The sequence below is a fragment of the Neomonachus schauinslandi genome, chromosome 5 (genome assembly GCF_002201575.2).
Source record: "Neomonachus schauinslandi chromosome 5, ASM220157v2, whole genome shotgun sequence".
NCBI lineage: Eukaryota > Metazoa > Chordata > Mammalia > Carnivora > Phocidae > Neomonachus > Neomonachus schauinslandi.
In genome coordinates this window covers 18953162-18972071 of record NC_058407.1, presented here as the reverse complement: position 1 = coordinate 18972071, position 18910 = coordinate 18953162, and the positions used below count along the sequence as shown (strand labels likewise).

The 18910-nt window shown below is 40.7% G+C and overlaps 1 protein-coding gene across 1 annotated transcript in view; it reads right to left on the bottom strand.

Moving 5' to 3' along the window:
• PAH (phenylalanine hydroxylase) overlaps positions 1–18546 on the bottom strand; it is a 67592-nt gene extending 49046 nt beyond the window's left edge. Inside the window, exons 1-2 of the mRNA XM_021687577.1 lie at positions 18351–18546; positions 13008–13115 (exon numbers count right to left, since the gene is read on the bottom strand). Coding sequence (XP_021543252.1) covers positions 13008–13115; positions 18351–18407 — 165 coding nt within the window. The 5' untranslated portion in view covers positions 18408–18546. The remainder of the gene's footprint in view (positions 1–13007; positions 13116–18350) is intronic.
• Positions 18547–18910: the final 364 nt, after the last annotated feature.

Sequence of the window (18910 nt, the reverse complement as noted above, 5' to 3'; positions counted from 1 at the left end):
AACAAAGCAAAGAGCAATGTCATCCTTCTTGGCTCAGAAAGAAAGAGAAGCTCCACCTACTATTTGCCTAAGTTGAAAGTTTAAAGGAAGAGATAACCAGCTCCTGTCTTGTTTAGAGCAGAAAATACAGCAAAGCCAAGAAACAAGAGTGGACACACCTCTGGCATGCTTATTTGTGAGAGTGCAGCAGGTGATGGAGGGGGTGGGAAAAGTGTGAGGTGGAGAAAGGGCTGGAAGACAGACTATAGGCTGTTGTGTTCAACACCCACACTCCACCCTTCACAAAAGCACTTCCAGAGAGAAGCCTCTCACTTTAGGAATAGCCATAAAACAACATATGCCCCATGACTCAGTTTTTATAGGTTTGGAGATCTAACTTATGGGGGGAAAATTCACCAAAATTCATAAACTAACTAACCTCCCACAATAGGGGAACAATTAGGAAAATTATAGTGGAATTACTCAGTGGAGATTATGCCACCATTGAAAAGTAAGTAACATTCACAAATCAATCAACATGATATAAAAGGTTGGTTACCAGAGAGGGTAGGAGCTGAAGGGGCAGGAGAAATGGGTGAAGGGGATTAACAGGTGGAAGCTTCCAGTTACAAAATAAAGTAAGTCATGGGCATGTAAAGCACAGCATAGGGAATTAGTCAATACTATTGTAATAACTTTGTTTGGTGACAGATGGTAACTAAACTTATGGTGGGGATCGTTTTGTAATGTATAAAAATATCTCATCACTATGAGGTACATCTGAAACTGATAGGATATTGTATGTCAATTATACTTCAATTAAAAAAAAATCCCTCTGGCCCTCAGCCCTCTGTCCCCAACCCCTGCTCATGCTCTCTCTCGCTCACTGTCTCTCTCTCTCAAATAGATTTTATTTATTTATTTGTCAGAGAGAGCAAGAGAGAGTACAAGCAGGGGGAGCAGCAGGCAGAGGGAGAAGCAGGCTCCCCACTGAGTAGAGAGCCCCATGTGGGACCCTATCCCAGGACCCTGGGATCATGACCCGAGCTGAAGGCAGACGCTTAACCAACTGAGCCACCCAGGTTTCCCAATAAATAAAATCTTAAAAAATAAATAAATAACAACAACATGCATAAAGCAGTGTCAGTAATCACTCTAAAATATGTTAACAGTAGTAGTTTATAGACGATGGGCCTACAGATGATTTTGTTTCCTTCTTTCTATTTTTTTATCATAGTTCAACTTCTCTAAAAATAACACTTATACTTTTACAATGAAAAATTAACTTTATATCTTAAAAGCTTACAATGACAACAACTTGGGAAAATACTTATGACGCATATAAGAATGTGATAATTAAAACATGTTTTAAAAAACTATGCCCAGGCCAAAAGAAAGACTAGAATAAAATACATCAAAATGAGTTATTATGAGATTATGTACAACTTCTATTTATTTGACAAAAGTCTTACAATATTATTCATATAATGAAAAGAAAAATATATCTTTTAAATGTGAGTGAAGTTTTTGGCTAAGAACACTCCGTCAAACTCTCTAAACTATTTCTTTCCCGTTTGAATCAATTTGTTAATAATTAACTCTCAAGTTTGGCATGCAATTTGCTTATTGGAGTTTTTCCAGCTTATCAGTGTGGATCCTTAGATACCAATAATTTTGGTTGCAAAGGGAGACTTTAGAAATGAACCTCCAAACCTGATTATGATCATAGTTACCTTTTGGTAAATGAATTTTTATTTTTAAGCAAGGGGCCTGTGTAGGTTTACAAATTGACCCACATACACTCACCACATCTTTGGGTGAGGAACAAATAAAGAACACTTTCTGTTATTCCACATGGACATCTGGGTGGAGGCAAGAAAGTTTAGAGCTAAACATTTCGAGGACAATTTCATGATTTGTCCAATAGTGAATTTACGCATAAAAGATAACAGCATAACACCTTAATTAATCGGAACTCCTGAGTAGAGAGTGTGGGGACTCAGAGAAAAATAAACTGAAATAAATAGCCTCTTTTAATAAGGATTGGCCAGAAATACCTTCCTGTTCCCATCCTTGAAGAAAACCTTTCTAAAGGGGTCTTGGTCACTAGTGAATAAAACTACAGATACACAGAAATTGCAATGGTGAAAAGCGGATTTGCCCTTCTGGATCTTTTCAAGCTTAGGGTTCATTCTTTCTTCTTCTATCTCATTCCTCAAGAAAAGGAGAATGGTATAGTGCAGAAAGGGAGGGCTTTGGAAACTAATCTGAGTTCAACTTCTGGTTCTGCTGTTCACCACCTTTGTACACATTAGTTGGTCATCCTGAACTTTTATTTGTTTATGTTTAAAATAAAGACAATAGTATTACCTGGTAGCTCAGTAAGAAAAAGGGAAAAACATCTCACACCATTTTGGCTTCACTGATGGATACCCAGTAAGGACTTATTATACTTTGCCTCTCTCAGCTTGGTATAGATATACATTTCCCTGGGAGGAAAAACACATTATGTTTTATGAGTTATTTTACCCTTCATTATTTGCTTTACCCTAAATTTTTCTCAGCTTCTTTCCTGAAAGCAAGTTTCAAAAAGGAGAAGGAAAAGCTGAAGATATTTTCAGATGGGAGGAGGCTGGAAAAGGAGAGCCTTTTGGACCACTCCATGTTGTTGCCTTAGAATAAACCTAAAAGAAGTTATGTTCTGGCCTATTCCAGAGGTTTCTGGGGGCAAATCAAAGACATTCACAAAGAATGTCCCAAATCATTGGTCTCAAGCAAACAGAAGCTTTCAATAACTCATTTAATCAAGCACCTTCCATGTGCCAAACACTGTCCCAGGTGCTGGGATACAACAGTGAAGAGAGTGGGAAAAATCCCTGCTCTTCTGGAGCTCAAATTCTTGAAGCAGGAGATAAACAGTAACTATGAAAAATAAATAGAGTATACAGTCTTCAGATGGAATGGAAAAAAATCCAAGCCAAAGAGGGATTGAATATTCCAGGGGTGCCATGAAGGTGCTTTTTTAAACAGTGTGGTAAGGAAGGGCTCAAAAAATAAACAGGTGACATTTAAGCACAGACCTGAAGCCAATGAGAGAGCAAGCCGTGAGGGAACAGCAAGTGCAAGGGTCCTGGGGTAAGACAGTGCACAAGATGACTGAGGAACACCAAGGAGGCCAGAGTGTCTGCAGCAGAATGAGCAAGAGGAAGAGCAACAAGACAGGAGGCAGAGCAGTAACTGACAATGACCTATCGGCCATTACCTGAACTTTGTTTTTTCACTCAGAGTGGCAATAAGAAGCTATAGAAGGTAATGAGGCACAGAAGATACATTTTTGGACTCGTGTTTTAAAAGGAACACTCAGGTAGCTGTTTTAAGAATAGATTGTAGTGGGCCAAGGGCAGAAGTGGTCTGGAGGCCCCTACAATATTTGGGGTAAAATGACAGAAGGATTTGAGAGATATCTAGATAGATAGATATAGAAGGAGGCTGGGCTTCTTATCTATTTTGCTGATCTCCTCTTGGCAGAGGGCCAGGAACAGCCCTGGTTGAGCAAGAATCTGGAACCTAAACCCCCTTGGATGAACAGGAAACCAAAAACATTCAGGAAAGTATGGGCAGCACAATTAAATTCTAGAGTGGGCTCCAGATTATTCCCCACCCTGCTCTGGAGGAGAGTTCTCAGTCAGGTTCAAGCTGGATTGTCAGTGGGATTCACACACCCTGGAGACCATCTTTTGGGACACACTCTTGCTTCCTCTGGAAGAACCTCTGTTGTAATCTCTGGGCCTGTTCTTCCCTCCGTCTTCTCCCTCTGTTAGATTATTTCTTCTCTACCCTCCTCTCCATTGGGTTGGGGTTGCATCCAACTCAGAGTAGACCCCTTTCTGGGGAGAACTGGGGTAGCAGCTTAATCCAGGCTCTTTTAGAGGCTTTAGAGAAAAGAGCCTTTTTGTTACTGTGTTCCTCTTTGTATACCTTTTCTTGCCAAGAAGGTCATAAGATGAAAAAGGATCTGTTTCAGCCCAGGGCTACCGAAGAGCAATCACAACTCATGTGTCATCAATGGGGTCATGGCACTCTTTAAATTTTCACCATGTGAGATCAAACTTCATCATAAAAGTTAAAAAGTAGCTCTGTGTTGCTATTTCTCAAATATGTCCAGCTCTAAAGGGTTTAGCAGCTAAAAACAGTGTCAGTTTTCAATCTGACTTTCTTCTAGTCAATACATAGTCACCTGACCTGTACATAAAGTTTAATGCAGCACCATCCATATGGGTAAACAATGAAAGCAACCTAAATGTCCACCAACAGGAGAGGATCAAGTATAGTCACACCATGAATATACAGAGTGGAGAATGAAATAGCCAGAACATTATGAACTTGAACAAATCTCCAAAGCAACGTTCACCACTCTGTCAAGAAAGAAAACTACAGGACTGTTGCAATACTATTCCAATTTTACAGAGTCAAAGCTTGCAAAACTAGGCCATATGTCACTAATGGGTAGCTCTATATAGCAAAGGCTAAAATGATAGGTGGGAGTAACATCGAACTCAGATTAATAGCTGTATCTGAGGAGGAAGCCCATGGGGAAGGCTATCCAGGGACTTGGGTCACTCACGCAATGTTCTATTTCTTAAGCAGAGAGTGAGTTGCATGGGTGTTCTTTGTATCATAATCTATACTGGGGGCTTTAAAGAAAATTTTACAAGTCATCTGGGTTGTAAGAACTTTTTTTTTCCTCCAGTGGAGCTCAAAGCTCTTCTTATTTTGATTAAAGAAGCAATGTTCCCGTAAACACTTGTACCGCTCACGGCTGCTCCAGGCCTACGGCCAGAGGGGTAAAGGCAACCCTCATAATTCATTCTAGATTCCATCCCACTCTCCAGGGCAGGCCCAAGGATCACAGGCAGGACCTTAAATTCCAAACTTTAGATAGTAAACATGGCATATCAGCCTAGATGTCCCCCGTGCACCCTAGCCTCTGTCCCCAGGAACGGTTGGCAGATGGAAAGGCTGTGAGGATTCTGTGACCTGAGCACTTGTTTACTCTCTCCCTTCAAGTTATTTGTTTCTTTGTTCTGGAATTAAGTTCCTCCTTCTTCTCTCCTGGCCACCCTCTTCAGATTTCAGCTTAAACATTACATCTGCAAGAAACCTTTCCTGGCCAACTCTGCCTCATGGAACCCAGAGCTTCTCACATTTCTGTAGGGGCAGAGAATGACTATCTGACTCACCCCAGTCTCCCCAGCACCTTTATAGGGTCTGATAACAGTAGATACTCAAAAAATATTAATTGAATGTATAAATGAGAGAGGAGGAGCTCACCGAATATCTAATGGAGAAAAGGCATGGGTCATCTGGGCACAGGCAGAGCGTAGGAAGTGAATGTGACAAATATTGACTGGGCCTTTTCCATTTGTTTCCAAAAGCCCCGTCCACTGTGAAAATGGAGGGTAAACTCTGAAATGGTTTTGGCTCTAAATGTCTAGCCTTAGGCAGCTTGCTTAGTCAGAACCTCTCTGTTCCCATCAATTAAATGATGCTAATTGAGCATACCCATGAACTTCAGCGCTCTGTATATCCATATATTTGCTTGTTCTCTTCCCTAGAGAATCTATAGTAAGGTGATTAGTGGAATGCTAGCAGAAGGAGGGAGACCTCTTCTTTGCAACCTCCCCAGGGAGCTGGCATCCAATTTTACAGCCCATTACTAAGCCACTTGCAGCAAAGACTCTCTGGAGACTATTTTTCTAACAAGGCGCAGACATGAGCTAGTAGAGGCTAAAAATATAGAGAGCTACAGACAACTTCTAAATAAAAGCATGAAGAATTGAAAATTAGAACAACTGAGGACACTGGGATATTGGCAGATTAGCAGGTAGAGGCTTCGGTGTATTTCTAATTGTTTGACCCCAAGTCACTAAAACATCTGCTTCACTGTCTCACCACTCAGCAAACACAGGCAAACACAGTACTTCTGTATTTCTGTTATAAATACCAAACTGATTGTGTTACATTCTGATGTTGTTACTAGCTGAGGTTGACAAGGCCACAAGTCCATTGGCAGGCAACATCATCCCTTAATGGGATGGTGACTTGGGTGCTAATCATCTGATGAAAAGATGGGCTCTCAGGCAGAGAATGAATCCTGACCATGCTGGGAGAAATCTGCTCTCACTCTGCAGATCTCACTTTTTGTTTGAAGAGCTAGGATGTCTGTATGCCCTCCTGGTGGCTAGGGGCTAAGAAAGCTGCCACCATATGGAGTCAGGCCAGGGGGGCCACATGGTCTAGGTTCATATAACTGTTAGTGTTTCGTTTATTACTCTGAGCATGTATTAATGTTTAGTTAAATGTCCCTGTTGGATCTCTGATATGCTGCAAGCCATCAAAGGATGGTCTTGCTCGTTAAACAGAGATATGACTGCAGTGAGGGATTCATAGGGTACAGGTGATTCGCCCATATGGAATGTTCTCACTCCATTGCCAATCTTGGGGGAGCTGGATAGATTTGTATCCTTTGTCTCTATTAAGGAAAGGTAAGTTTATTTACACAATCATTTTTGTTTTGATTCTGCCCTGCTTTTGCTGGCTGTTTTCACAGTAGTAGTACTTGAAATCAATGCCTTCTAGCGCCCTTCCACAGTAGAGATATTGCCTTTAAGTGATTTGAAATATGCTTCTTGTAATTTCTACACCTTGCCCTTTTACCTCTGAAGTAATAGAAAATAAGTAGTATTTTTCTCCCATAATAGCCCTTCAAATATTTCCTTGCCCCATCTTCCCTCTTCAAGACAAACAATCCTAATCCTTTAACTCCTTTTCATACTGCCAGGAATTTAAGAGTCCCTGAAGTTCTATGACCCTCTAAAACTGTGGTGCATAGAAATGAGAGTAAACATTTATTTTTTTAAGATTTTATTTATTTATTTATTTGACAGAGAGAGAGCACAAGCAGGGGGAGCAGCAGGCAGAGGGAGAGGGAGAAGCAGGCTCCCCGTGGAGCAGGGAGCCAGATGCAGGGCTGATCCCAGGACCCTGAGATCATGACCTGAGCCAAAGGCAGATATTTAACTGACTGAGACACCAGGCACCCCAAGAGTAAACATTTATTCAGCTCTTACCATGTGCCAGATACTCTTACAAATATTTTACATGCATTAATTCATTTGATTTTCACAGCAGCCCTGTAATATAGGCTTATTGTTACCTTTATTTTAAAATAGGAAACTAAGCCACTAAGAGCTTATATAACTTCTCCAAGCCCATCCACCTCATACACAGTGCAACAGGGTGTTGAACTCAAACTGTTTGGTTCTAGACAGTATACTCTTAACCCAATGCTGTTCTACTTGTTGGGACCCTAAACCTAGGTTATAACTGGTGGTCTGGAGCTTATAACTCTAAAATGCATAACTATAGAACAGCAAAATATTAATAGGCCTTCCTTGAACAAGACCCCCTGGCCAAATACATATGGGAAATAGTAACAGAACATTCTCCTCTGCAGGTCTTCCTGGAGATAAATATCCTCTCTGCAGGGCTTCCCGGAGCCTTTAATATGTGTATATGTACAATGGCTTTCCAAAATCTAGATGTAGAATTTTTCAGACATATCCACCCTTGGAACGCTCTTCTAATAAAATACCTACTAATGTATAGAATTCAATAGAATATCGTTTAGGAAACACTGCATAAAGTATAGTTTAGATTCTTTCATTGGTTTTGCCATTTATTATCCTTGGCTTCATTTTATATGGTACAGAAGTTCAGTGTCAACTACAAAATTTAGGGGTTTTGCTTCTATTTCCATCTAATGCTTGCTCTTCCACCTCATTCACCCAGATATCATGAGAGATAATAAATACACAGACACATTATGGTCACCACAGTCTCTCTGCTCTACCAAGCTACTCTGCTTTTCTCTAATGGCCCTGCCCTGACTTTTGGTCATTGCCATTTGCCTGTGAATGCTCACAAACCATATTAAATAATTCATTCTAGATTTTTTTTACCTTGTTCTGAAAAGAAAAATTAAAAATCAAGACTTTGGACTCTCTCTAGTCTTCTAACAGATGTTACCTTCTCATGTTTATAATTTTTCCAGGATTTCTGATAGGGCTCATAGATCACATGTGGAAGGGATAAAAGAAAAGACATTGTATGAGCATCTTCTGTAGGCTCAGAGACATATCACACATTTTATGTAGCATATAAAATCTCATGGCTCCCTGGAGGTATGAATCATTAGCCCCACTTTATAGATGAATAAACACAGGCATATGTGTTAAATGATCTGCCAAAGTCAATGAGATCTGGGATTCAAACTCCATAGTACAAAATCTATGCTCCTAATACTCTTTATATCACAACATGTATCTACTATGGCATTTGGAACAAAAGATATAAACTCTTGATAAGTTATCCTTTGAATCTTGATGAAGTCTTAGTCCCAGAAAGCTCCCTAATTCACCCCCTTAGAAGTATTAGATGGTGATGGGATAAAGTGGCTTCCCCAAGGACCCAAATCCTGAGATTTAGGGTTAGCATGAAAGCCCAGCCATGTTTTCTTGGTTTTCAATTCTTTGTTCTGGCAGTCCCAGTTCAAAGATCATTCTCTTGAAAAGAAGACATGCAAAATAATGGTTATATTGTTTTGCTTTCTCATAAACAATTGATTTTTCTCTGATAAAAATGATAAGCCTGGGGTTTTAGAACCACAGACCCTAGGTCAATTTCTGAGGTTCTACCACATTGAGTGTTTACCTTAAACAAGCTACTGAGCTCCCTGACCTTTAGCTTCCTTGTCTCTAAAATGGGTATGATATCACCTACCATCACTAAGTAACAAATTATTTAATTTATAGAAAAAATTAAAATATTCTGAGTATTAAATATGATTTATTTCATGGAAAGTAGTGGGTATAGTCCTTGGTGACAGCAAGAACTCCTTCCTTGGCAATAGCTTAGAGCAATGATTCTCATTCCTGATTGGGCATCAGAGTCACTAGTGAAATTTCAGAAAAATTCAAGAACAAACAAACAAAAATCCAAAACCCATAAAGGAAGTGACTGAAAATATTAATTACATTAGAATTTTAAAGTTCAGTATGACAAATGATACCATAAACCCAAGCAGAATAAAGAGACTAGGAGAAAATATTTGTCATCCACACAATGGTATTCAGATTACAAAAAATTGTCAAGAAATCAGTAAGAACAAGATAAAATTGCAGCAGAAAAAAATTTAAATCCTAAAGGACAAGTCACAATTTACAAAAGAATAAAATCTAAGGTCATGTAATATGAAAAGACACCCCATCATCTCACTCATAATCAGGGAAATTAAAGTTAAAACAATAAATTACCACATCCCACCCACTCTATTGGCCAAGATTAAAAAGCAATAATAAGCAAATAACCTTAAAAATATAGAGAAATGAGTGTTCCCACAGTAAACTAATGTTAGCATAAATTATTACAGGACATCTGGAGGACAACTTAGTTTCTTTTAGAACTAAAAATGTTGGGGAACCTGGGTGGCTCAGTCGGTTAGGCATCCAACTCTTGATTTCAGCTCAAGTCATAATCTCAGGGTCATGGGATAGAACCTCATGTCGGGCTCCGCACTGAGCATGGAACCTGCTTGGGATTCTCTCTCTCCCTCTGTCCCTCCCCCAACCCTGCGCTCTCTCTCTCTTAAATTAAATTAAATTAAATTAAATTAAATTAAATTAAATTAAAAATGTTCATCCCTAGGACCAGCAATTGAAATTCTAGGTATCTACCCTAGAGAGATATTTGCTCATTGCATACCAAAAAAATAAGAGGAAAGAACAGAGCACTGCAGAATTGTCTGTGACTTCAGAAAATAGGAAACAACATGGATGCCCAAAATAGGGGGATGGATAAATAAAACATGGTATATGCAAATTAAGAACTACTCTTCAGAAGTTATTAACTTGATCCGTATGTATCAACATGTATATATCTCAAAAACACTGCATTCAGAAAAAAAAATACATAGCAATTCTTCCTGAACACTTCATGTGTAACTAACTACTCTGAGGGTTTTACCTGCATTAAGTCATTTAATCCTCAGAACTACCCTTTGAAACAGATGCTATTATTATCATAAGGAACTGAAGCACAGAGAAGTCAAGCGATTTTCCCAAAGCCACAGCTGTCTCTCCTGAGTCCATGCTCTTGACGGCTCTACTGAACTGACCCAAAATATACTAAACTCACAATAATGCTGCCTTGGCCAGGAAGTTTGCAGCATGACAGGATTGAGGAGAGATCAAAAAGGACTACAGCAGCATCTTTAATGTTGTATTTCTTTTTTAAGAAACAGTATGTTAATTTGTAATTTTTGAAACCATAATCATACATGAAAAAAATGGAAGTGAACTTGTCAAAACGTGAACAGTGCCTGATATGGATGAGGGGAATATGGGTCGTTATTTTTCTTGCACTTTGATACATGTTTCAGTTTGAAAGAAAGAAGGAAAACCTGGTGACAGATCCCTTTCCCTCAAAGAATAGGAGGATGGAGCCACGATATTTGCATTTAAAAAAAAAAAAACTCCAGAGAATCCAGATGTGCAGGGACAAGTGTATTTGGCAGAGAGGTGTGAGGTGTCAGAGAGAGCTCATGGCTTTGAAATCCGGGATCCCATCATCAGCATACATTAGCTGTGTGACCTTGAATGAATGACTCAACCTCTCAGAACTACACTTCCTTCATGAAGAAAATGCAGTAATACCTCCTACACCAGGTTGAATGGGGACCAAATCAAGGATCCTCCGTGCCTGGTTTATCACATGCTGTGGTTCCTCAGACACTAGAATTCGATTTTCTATCTTCCTTCAACACTTTGAATGAGTATAACTTAACTGCATTTTGCCAGTCTGTTAAAAAGGGTAGAAGGGATGCTGGTCTGTACAATGTCTAGAGCAACTTCTGAAATATATTTGGAAAAAACACAACACACACTAACAAAAAACCCTTCACCAATCCCAATACAGTGACTTCTGTTTCCTCCTCTGTGAATGTGTATAATTACCACTTATTGACCCTGGCAGGTGAGTTTTGAATAATGCTTTAAAAAGTTCAACCTGAATATGTACAGACACACACACACACACACACACGCACACACACACATACACACCTCCTCCGGGTGCATTTTATCTAGTCTTGGTAATTTAGTTACTTTTGGTTTATTTATTAGGTTGAAAACATCCTGTTAATTTACTATTATTTAATTTATTAACTGATTAAGGCTTGACCTCTCAAGGGGAAAATGCTGACTGTATAATACAAAGGCTAAAATGTTGCATAGAAGCATTTTACAGATACATTCTTCCTCCTGAACAGTTTGTCATTCAGAAAATACTCTGTCTCTCTTCTCTGTGCTCATTGTTTTCTCTCATTCAGGTAGACATTCCCCTCCCCACCGCACCCCCACCTCCTTTGGATAGCCAAGTTCAACATTTTTAAAAACAGACTTTATTTTTTAGATAGATTTTAGATTTATAGAAAAACTGAGAGGATAGTATGAAAGATTTCCATATACTCTGCACCCAGTTTCCGCTATTACTAGCATCTTATGTTAGTATGGAATATGTGTTATAATTAATGCACTAATATTGATGCATTTTCATAAACCAAAGACCATAATGTATTTGAATTTTTTTTAGTTTATATCTAATATCCTTTTTCTCTACTAGGCTCCCATTCCACACCCACATTACATTTAGATGTTATATCCCTTTAGGCTCCTCCCTTGAGTGTGACAATTCCCAGACGCTTCTTGCTTTTGATGACCTTGATAGTTTTGAGGAATATGGGTCAGGTATTTTGTATAATGTCCCTTAATTGAGGCTTGTCTGATGTTTTTCTCATAGCTAGCCTGAGATTATGGTTTCAGGGGAAGAAGACCACAGAGGTCAAGTACCATTTTCATCAAGTCATACCAAGGGTTAATCCTACCTACATGAGTCATCCCTGTTGATATTGACCTTCATCACCCAACTGATCTACTGTTTATTGGGTTCCCCACCCCCTTTCCATCCTGTCCTGTTTGGAAGAAAATCACACTGTGCTACCCACACTTAAAGAGTGGGGATTGATTCTCTTCTTTGAGTACAGACTATCTACTTAAATTATTTGTAATTCTTCTGCATGGGAGATGTGTCTCTTCTCTGTTGATTTATTCATTCAGTCACCAGATATAATTTTTTTAAGGACTTATTTATTTGAGAGAGAGAGAGTGTGTGCACGAGAGTGGCGGGGGGGGGGTAGCCCAGAGAGAGAGGGAGAGTGAAACCCAAGCAGACTCTGCACTGAGCCCAACCTGGGGCTCCATCTCACGACCCTGAGATCAGGATGCCAACTGAAACCAGAGTTGGACATTTAACCGACTCTGCTACCCAGGAACCCCACGAGATATAATTTTATTAAAGAAAAATTGGGGTAAAAATTAATTGGTTCAAAAATATTCCTTCTTAAAATCTAGGAGAAAAAAATAAAAAAATAAAGCCTAATTTGCTTTGCTTCTATTTAAATTTAATTTCATTCTTTATTAAACATTAAATATGTATAAAACTGGTCTGTAGAGGATATAAAGATGACTGAGCTGAGGTCCCCTGCCTGAAGAAACAGGCCCAGACAGAAAATGTATATACGTAACAAGGCAGGTAAGTGCTGCAGTTAAAAGTAAAGTGCTTTGGGGACACGGAGAAGAAAGTAGTTAATTCAGGGAGAGCTTGATAAAAGAAGTCTGAAACCAGGGCCAGCTTTCTGTGCATGCAACTAGTGACTCTGATTCTGATTATCAATGGAGAAACAGCAGTCCAGCTAGAATGACTTCACTCAAGTCACACAGTTGGTTAATGTCAGTGTCTGAACTGAAAATCAAGTCTTCCAGTTCCAGATCCCATGTTCTTCTTGCTGCACTCAATTAGAAAATAACCCAGAAGTCCACTATGCATTATCCAAGGTGGAAATGAGTACTTACCTCAAATAAGCGCAAGACTTTGGCCAGGGCACCAACTTCTTCTTTGAGTGAGAAGATCAGAGATATGGCACCATTTTGATTGGAGTTGTCTTCAATATAGCTTGTTTCCTACAAGATGAAGTGCTTTTGGTTAAAATATTTTCTTGTGAAACCTCCAAGGAAGAGGCTGGCATGAACTCTCTCTTACAGTCAAGGCTTGGAATACAATAAGCTACATATATTCTACACAGAATATAATTTCTGGTGGAAAATAAGTAAGTCAAGGGAAGTGATATTTTCAATGATGCTCATAGGTCAGAATTCAATTTTAGAAAACTTTAATTATTCACTGATGTCACCAGTCATCCTATAGATTCAATACCTTTTAATGAGCACCTACCAAGTGCCAGACACTATTAGGAGTCTGAGATTCAAAAATGAATAATCCATAAATGAATAAATGAATCAGGAGCTCAATATTTGGCTTACTAGACACATACACCACACAAAGATCCTTAGAGATGGTATAATACAGTTCAAAAAGTATCTGGGAAAACACTGAAAAATATGGTGTGGAAAGTACTAAAAATGGGTGTTTGAGACCAATGACCTGGGTTGAAGTCCTCTGTCTCCCAGTTATCAGCTGAAACACTTTGGGCGGATAGCATGGCCTTCTAAGTTTCCTTATCTGGAAAATCATGCTAATCGTAAGCCCTGTCAAAGCAGTATTCATATAATGAAAAAAACAAAAAGATAAAACAGCTTACATATAAAAATGATGGAAATATTATAAATACACAATAATGACTTCTTGGCCTTTGGCAAAGATCTCAGGGAAGCATCACACTCAGGAAAACATTGTCTGGTATGCTAGTATCTAAGATATCCAGTTATTGAAAGAGTTACAAAATACATGAAAGTAACACAAATAACCTATCAGAAGATGGATGTCTTATACTACACAGCAAAGTTTGACATGGATCTAGCACTTTCTACATGCACGTGACAGCAAACTAAGGTGGGATTAGGGTTGGCGTTACAGGGTTTGCTGCAGCCTTTAAAAATTGTACAGTCAAGTTTTACAATAATATATAAAGTTCCATATGTGCCCACAAATCAACAGCATGTATCTAGAACTAGGAAGAAAAGAAACCATGCAGAGCAATTACTCTCTTGTAAGGAAATTACTCTCTTGATGGTTCAATTGGCAACATTCTCTTCTGTTGGCCTCAAAGAAAAGTAACACATTCCAGGTACACCTCAACAGACACCACCTATGACTGGGGCAATTCAGGCTTGAATGCACCCTTCCTCAAGACTCCCATCACCACCACCTTCCTGCCCCTGTGCTGGTCCGAGTCCTATCTGACCTTCTCCAGAAGAGACCCTTGGGGTCAGGTCCTTCTTTTGTTCCTACTGCTACCACACTAATCCAGCTCTTAGTGATCTGTATCAATCCGGCCCTAACAGAATTTTGCTTATGTCCTTCTTCTACTCAGAATTCTTCAAAAGGTCCCCATGGCCAATAGGATAAAATACCTCTTTCTGATATTCAGCAGTATCTTGGGACCTCATCGCCTGAGGCCCACCCACAGGAACTGCCTCTCCAGCAAACTGGCTTTCTCTTTTTCTTTTCAGCTCCTCATTAAAGCAAATGCCCTGCACCACTCTCCCTCCTCCCCTTTCACATATCTTAGCCTGACTCAAAAGCCCTTTTTGGGTCTCACTTCTGCCAGGAGACCACTGTATTCCCCAGCTGAGGTGAACAATCCCTCCTGGTTCTATGCATTCCATTTGGCTTCTGATGCCCATGTGGGACTTGACTCGCAGAGCTGGCCCTGTCTTTAGAGTTCATCTAGTTCCACTCCCTTATTTTGCAGATGGGGAAACTATGCCAGAGAAAGAAAGGTGTCACTCCTCTGAAGTGACACAGGTGGTGGGTAGCAGATTAATAACCCAGGCTCCTGAATATCATTCTATATAATTCCTTCTGCTATGGGCACTATGTCCCATATTAGGGCCCTTATTTCTTGTAGACCAGTTATTCAATACCACGCCTGACAGCCTATGCTTACCCACGCCTGTCCCCTTCACTTTCTCCCCATATGCTTTCTAGATCAGAGTTTTTCAAAGAGTGTTCCTTGTTTCTCCCCTTCAAAATTACCTGGGGATTCTTTGTTCCAGTGCAGATTCCTGGGCCCCACCCTAACCTATCAAATTTGAGTATCAGGGGTAGGATCTTAGAATCTGCATTTTCAAAAGATCCCAGATGATTCTTAACCACGAAAGATTTTGAAACCACTGATAAATGCACAGCCTATTTTTTTTAAATATGACTTTTCTCAAATGTGTCTGCAAATTCACATTTACCATATGATTAGGTACTACTCTTTGTCGTTATTAATATTAATAATAGGACTTGCCATTGAATGAATACCACTATGTGCCAGGAGTCATACTTGGTGCTTTTTATAGTTAATAAACATCATCATTGGCAGCAACTAGCACTGTTATAAGAGTTTACATGTAATTAGCTCATCCAGTCCTCACAATAGCACCATGAGGTAGGTGCTATTATTTTGCAAATGAGGAAATAGACCCTGTTAGGTTCAGTGAATTGTCCAAAGACACCCAGCTAATGAGTGACAGAGCTTGGATTTGAACATGGATCCAACAATTCCACAATCCTAATTCTGCCTCCCAGTGACAGACCCAACTGAGACAACAGCTCCCCTTTTCAAAACTTGAGGGACCTTAAATGAAAAGAAGCTCATGGAAGTTTGTGATATGGTGTGTGGCCTTGGGTGGATTCTGGTTCCAACCTTGCTATGTTGATCCAGCATGGGACCTTGAGCAAATCTCTCCCAGCATATGTTTTTGGCTCATAATCTATACCTTATTCGTTTTCAAAAGGCATGTGAGTTGACTTAGAAACATCTATACCCAGGATGGGTAAAGGTAGAGAAAAGTAGCTCAGAAACTAGATAGGAAGAAATAGGGCAGGGAAAACGAACTTTACTAGCACCCAGGAAGGAAGGAATTCTGATCATCAGGCAATCCATTTAACAGGAGAAACACATTCTCTATGGTTGCGTCTAACAAATACACTCTGTTATCTTTGGAAAAGAGCATTTTTTCAAAATTACGAACAAAATTTAGTGAGGTATTTCAGGGGCACTTTCAATCTTAGTGTTTTTTGGAGCCATGGTAGGAGGCCTGTATCTGCATGTGTGAATATACACGTACACATCCACAATGGAAGACAAAACCGAAAACAAGATGCAGACATCCTGCCTCGGACACTCTATATTCCAGCCTGTCTCTGCAGGAGGAAGCAGTGTGTGGTAGAGGAGTGCCCTGGGGGTCGGAAGTGAGATCTGTGTTTGAACACTGGCTTTGCCATTCAGAGCTCTGATTTCCAAGTTCCCCTCCTCTTGTATTCCACTGCCCTGTTCTATTTTTCTCCACAGCTCTTTTCTCTACATGAAATTATGTGTCCATTTGATTCGTTTTTGTTTTGTTTTTCTCCTCCACTAGAATATGTTTCAATGGCGCAGAAACTCTGCTGTGCCCGGCACATAGTAGGGGCACAATTAGTCTCCTGTGTGAATGAAGGAGCAAAACATCTCTTGCAGGGTTGTCATGCCTGTTGTGTGTGTAGAGCACATGATATGTCTCGTGCTCTCCAGCCTTGTATCAGAATTATGTCGGGTGTGTGCTATTCATCTGGGTTGGGAGCTTCGAGAAGGCATAAACTACGTCTTTTTTGCAGACTGTCAGAGCTGGAAGGAATCCTAAAGACTATTCCAGTCCAATCCCCCCAATCTACCTCCACCTCAAATTTGTATCTGTAGATACAAAACTGAGCCTCTTCACCCTAGTTAGGTAACTTCCCCACTACACAGCTTCAGTAAACCAAAGACGAGAGCTCACATCTCTTGACTCCATGTCCAGCATCCCTCCGTGGTGTAGCTGTCCCAACCACTTGTCTCTCTTGCCAATGTTCCAGATACATTTTGTCAAACAAACAAATCAGTTCTGGCTAGACACTATGCTACAGGAATTTTGCTAAGAGCTTTACAGACACTATTTCATTGAATTCTCATCCCAAGTCTAGGACATGGGTATTTTTATTCCAATTTTTCAAATGGATAAGCCTGAAGCTTTGCAAAGTTCAATACCCTGCTTTCAATACAAAGGTATTACCCAGCCTGTTCTAAACCTTCCTCTCTACCCCCAGTCATCAAGAGTAAGAATCTGTGGTTCTCAGTCTTCTAAGTGTTCTATAAATAAAGCTTTAAGCTCCCATGGCTCCCTAACCAGATCACTGTCCCACTTCCTCCATTGCCAATGGCACTGGAACTAAATGATGACAGAGCCAGGATCTGTTCTGGGACCTGTGTGATGCCTATGCTATCCCTCCCCAATAGGAAGTTCTGTCTATCAAGCACTGCATACCTTTTTCAAAGGAAGTCTTTCTTATGGGACTCAAAAAAAGTCAGTCCAAAGTTCTGTGGTTTCTCTAGTTATACTAAAACATCAACCATTCTCTCCTCTCCAGCCTGTCTGTTCCCTAGATGGCTCTCACTAATCCTGCAGATGACACATGTCTGTAAAGTCGTGTTATCTCCCCGGGCTGGGCTTTAAGTCTGAATCCTAGAACCTGGGAGTGTGATAAGTCAATTAAAGAATGTGTTCTGCAAGTTTCCACCTCAAGAGAAAAGCAATGAATCCCAGAGAACAGAATACACCCTGAGCATTATCCCCAAGTCACATCTAGGGTTCTCTCACATTCCCAGTCCAGGGCTAAGTCTTGTTCATTTTCCTCTCTGTTTAATTTTCTCTTTCCCCAGGTCTGAGTAAGTCTGAGACGTCCTCATGCCTCATTTTCTCCCAAAGGTGAAAAAAGGATATAATTTCTTACAATTTTGCCATTTTGATAGCTGGCTGAGAGCACTTCATAAATATGACAGTAGAGCAGATCTAGAAGAATCCCATCTCCCATTCCAGATCATTACGAACCAGCTGCTTCAGGGTAGGAAAGAGAAAACAGGCAACAGAGAGGAACAGTGACTTGTCCAAAGACACACAGCTAGTTGGGGGCAGCTCTGACAGCCAGATCCCCAACTCCTAAAGCAGCACTCTTTCCCTGAAAGCCCCACAGGATAGATGTCCTTCCCTAGGGAACAGTTGTTGAGGACCTGTGTTATCTGTTGCCTTCCTGGACATTTTCATCACCTTCAAATAAATTCAGACTCCTCCGTGAGCTTAAGGGAGTAGGAAACAACATTCCTCAGACCCTTTACCACCAGGGACCAAATTCCCCTCCCTGCGCAGCGTGCAGCCGGGCCAGTTCTGGCTCACCTGTCCGTAGGAGAGTTTCCGGCGGAAGCTTCCGTTCCCCAGGACCACAGCTGACATGCTGGCTCCCCTCGTGAGTAAGGTCTCTAACTCTGGGGCGTCGGTGGCAGGCAGTTTTGCAAACAGCACGTGCTGCTGAGGTTTTTAACCTGGCGTTAGGAGGGGAGGACAGATTCCAAAGATGTCCCCTGCGAGGTACCCGCCACAGTAACGCCCCGGTAGGCGTTGTCCTGACGCAGTGGGCTCCAGGTCATCCAGCGGGGCCGCCCCGAGGGGAGGGTGTGGTGGACACCCCCCACCCCCACCCCGGGAGGCCGGACTTGGCTGCAGGCCCTGGATGGAGCTTGGGGCTACCTGTCTGCTGGGGATTAGGTAAGGTTGGCAAGTCCGTGATTCGAGAGCACGGGAAGCGGGTTCTCTGCAGTGCGAATAACCTTGAGATCTGCTGATGACAAAAATTGTAAGAAATAATCCTTTCTTCCCCCACCCGCCTCCCCATGGGAGCAGAGCCGGCATCCTAATTTAGATTTCGATTAGGGGTCGGGGGCAGGGTCCTTTCTATT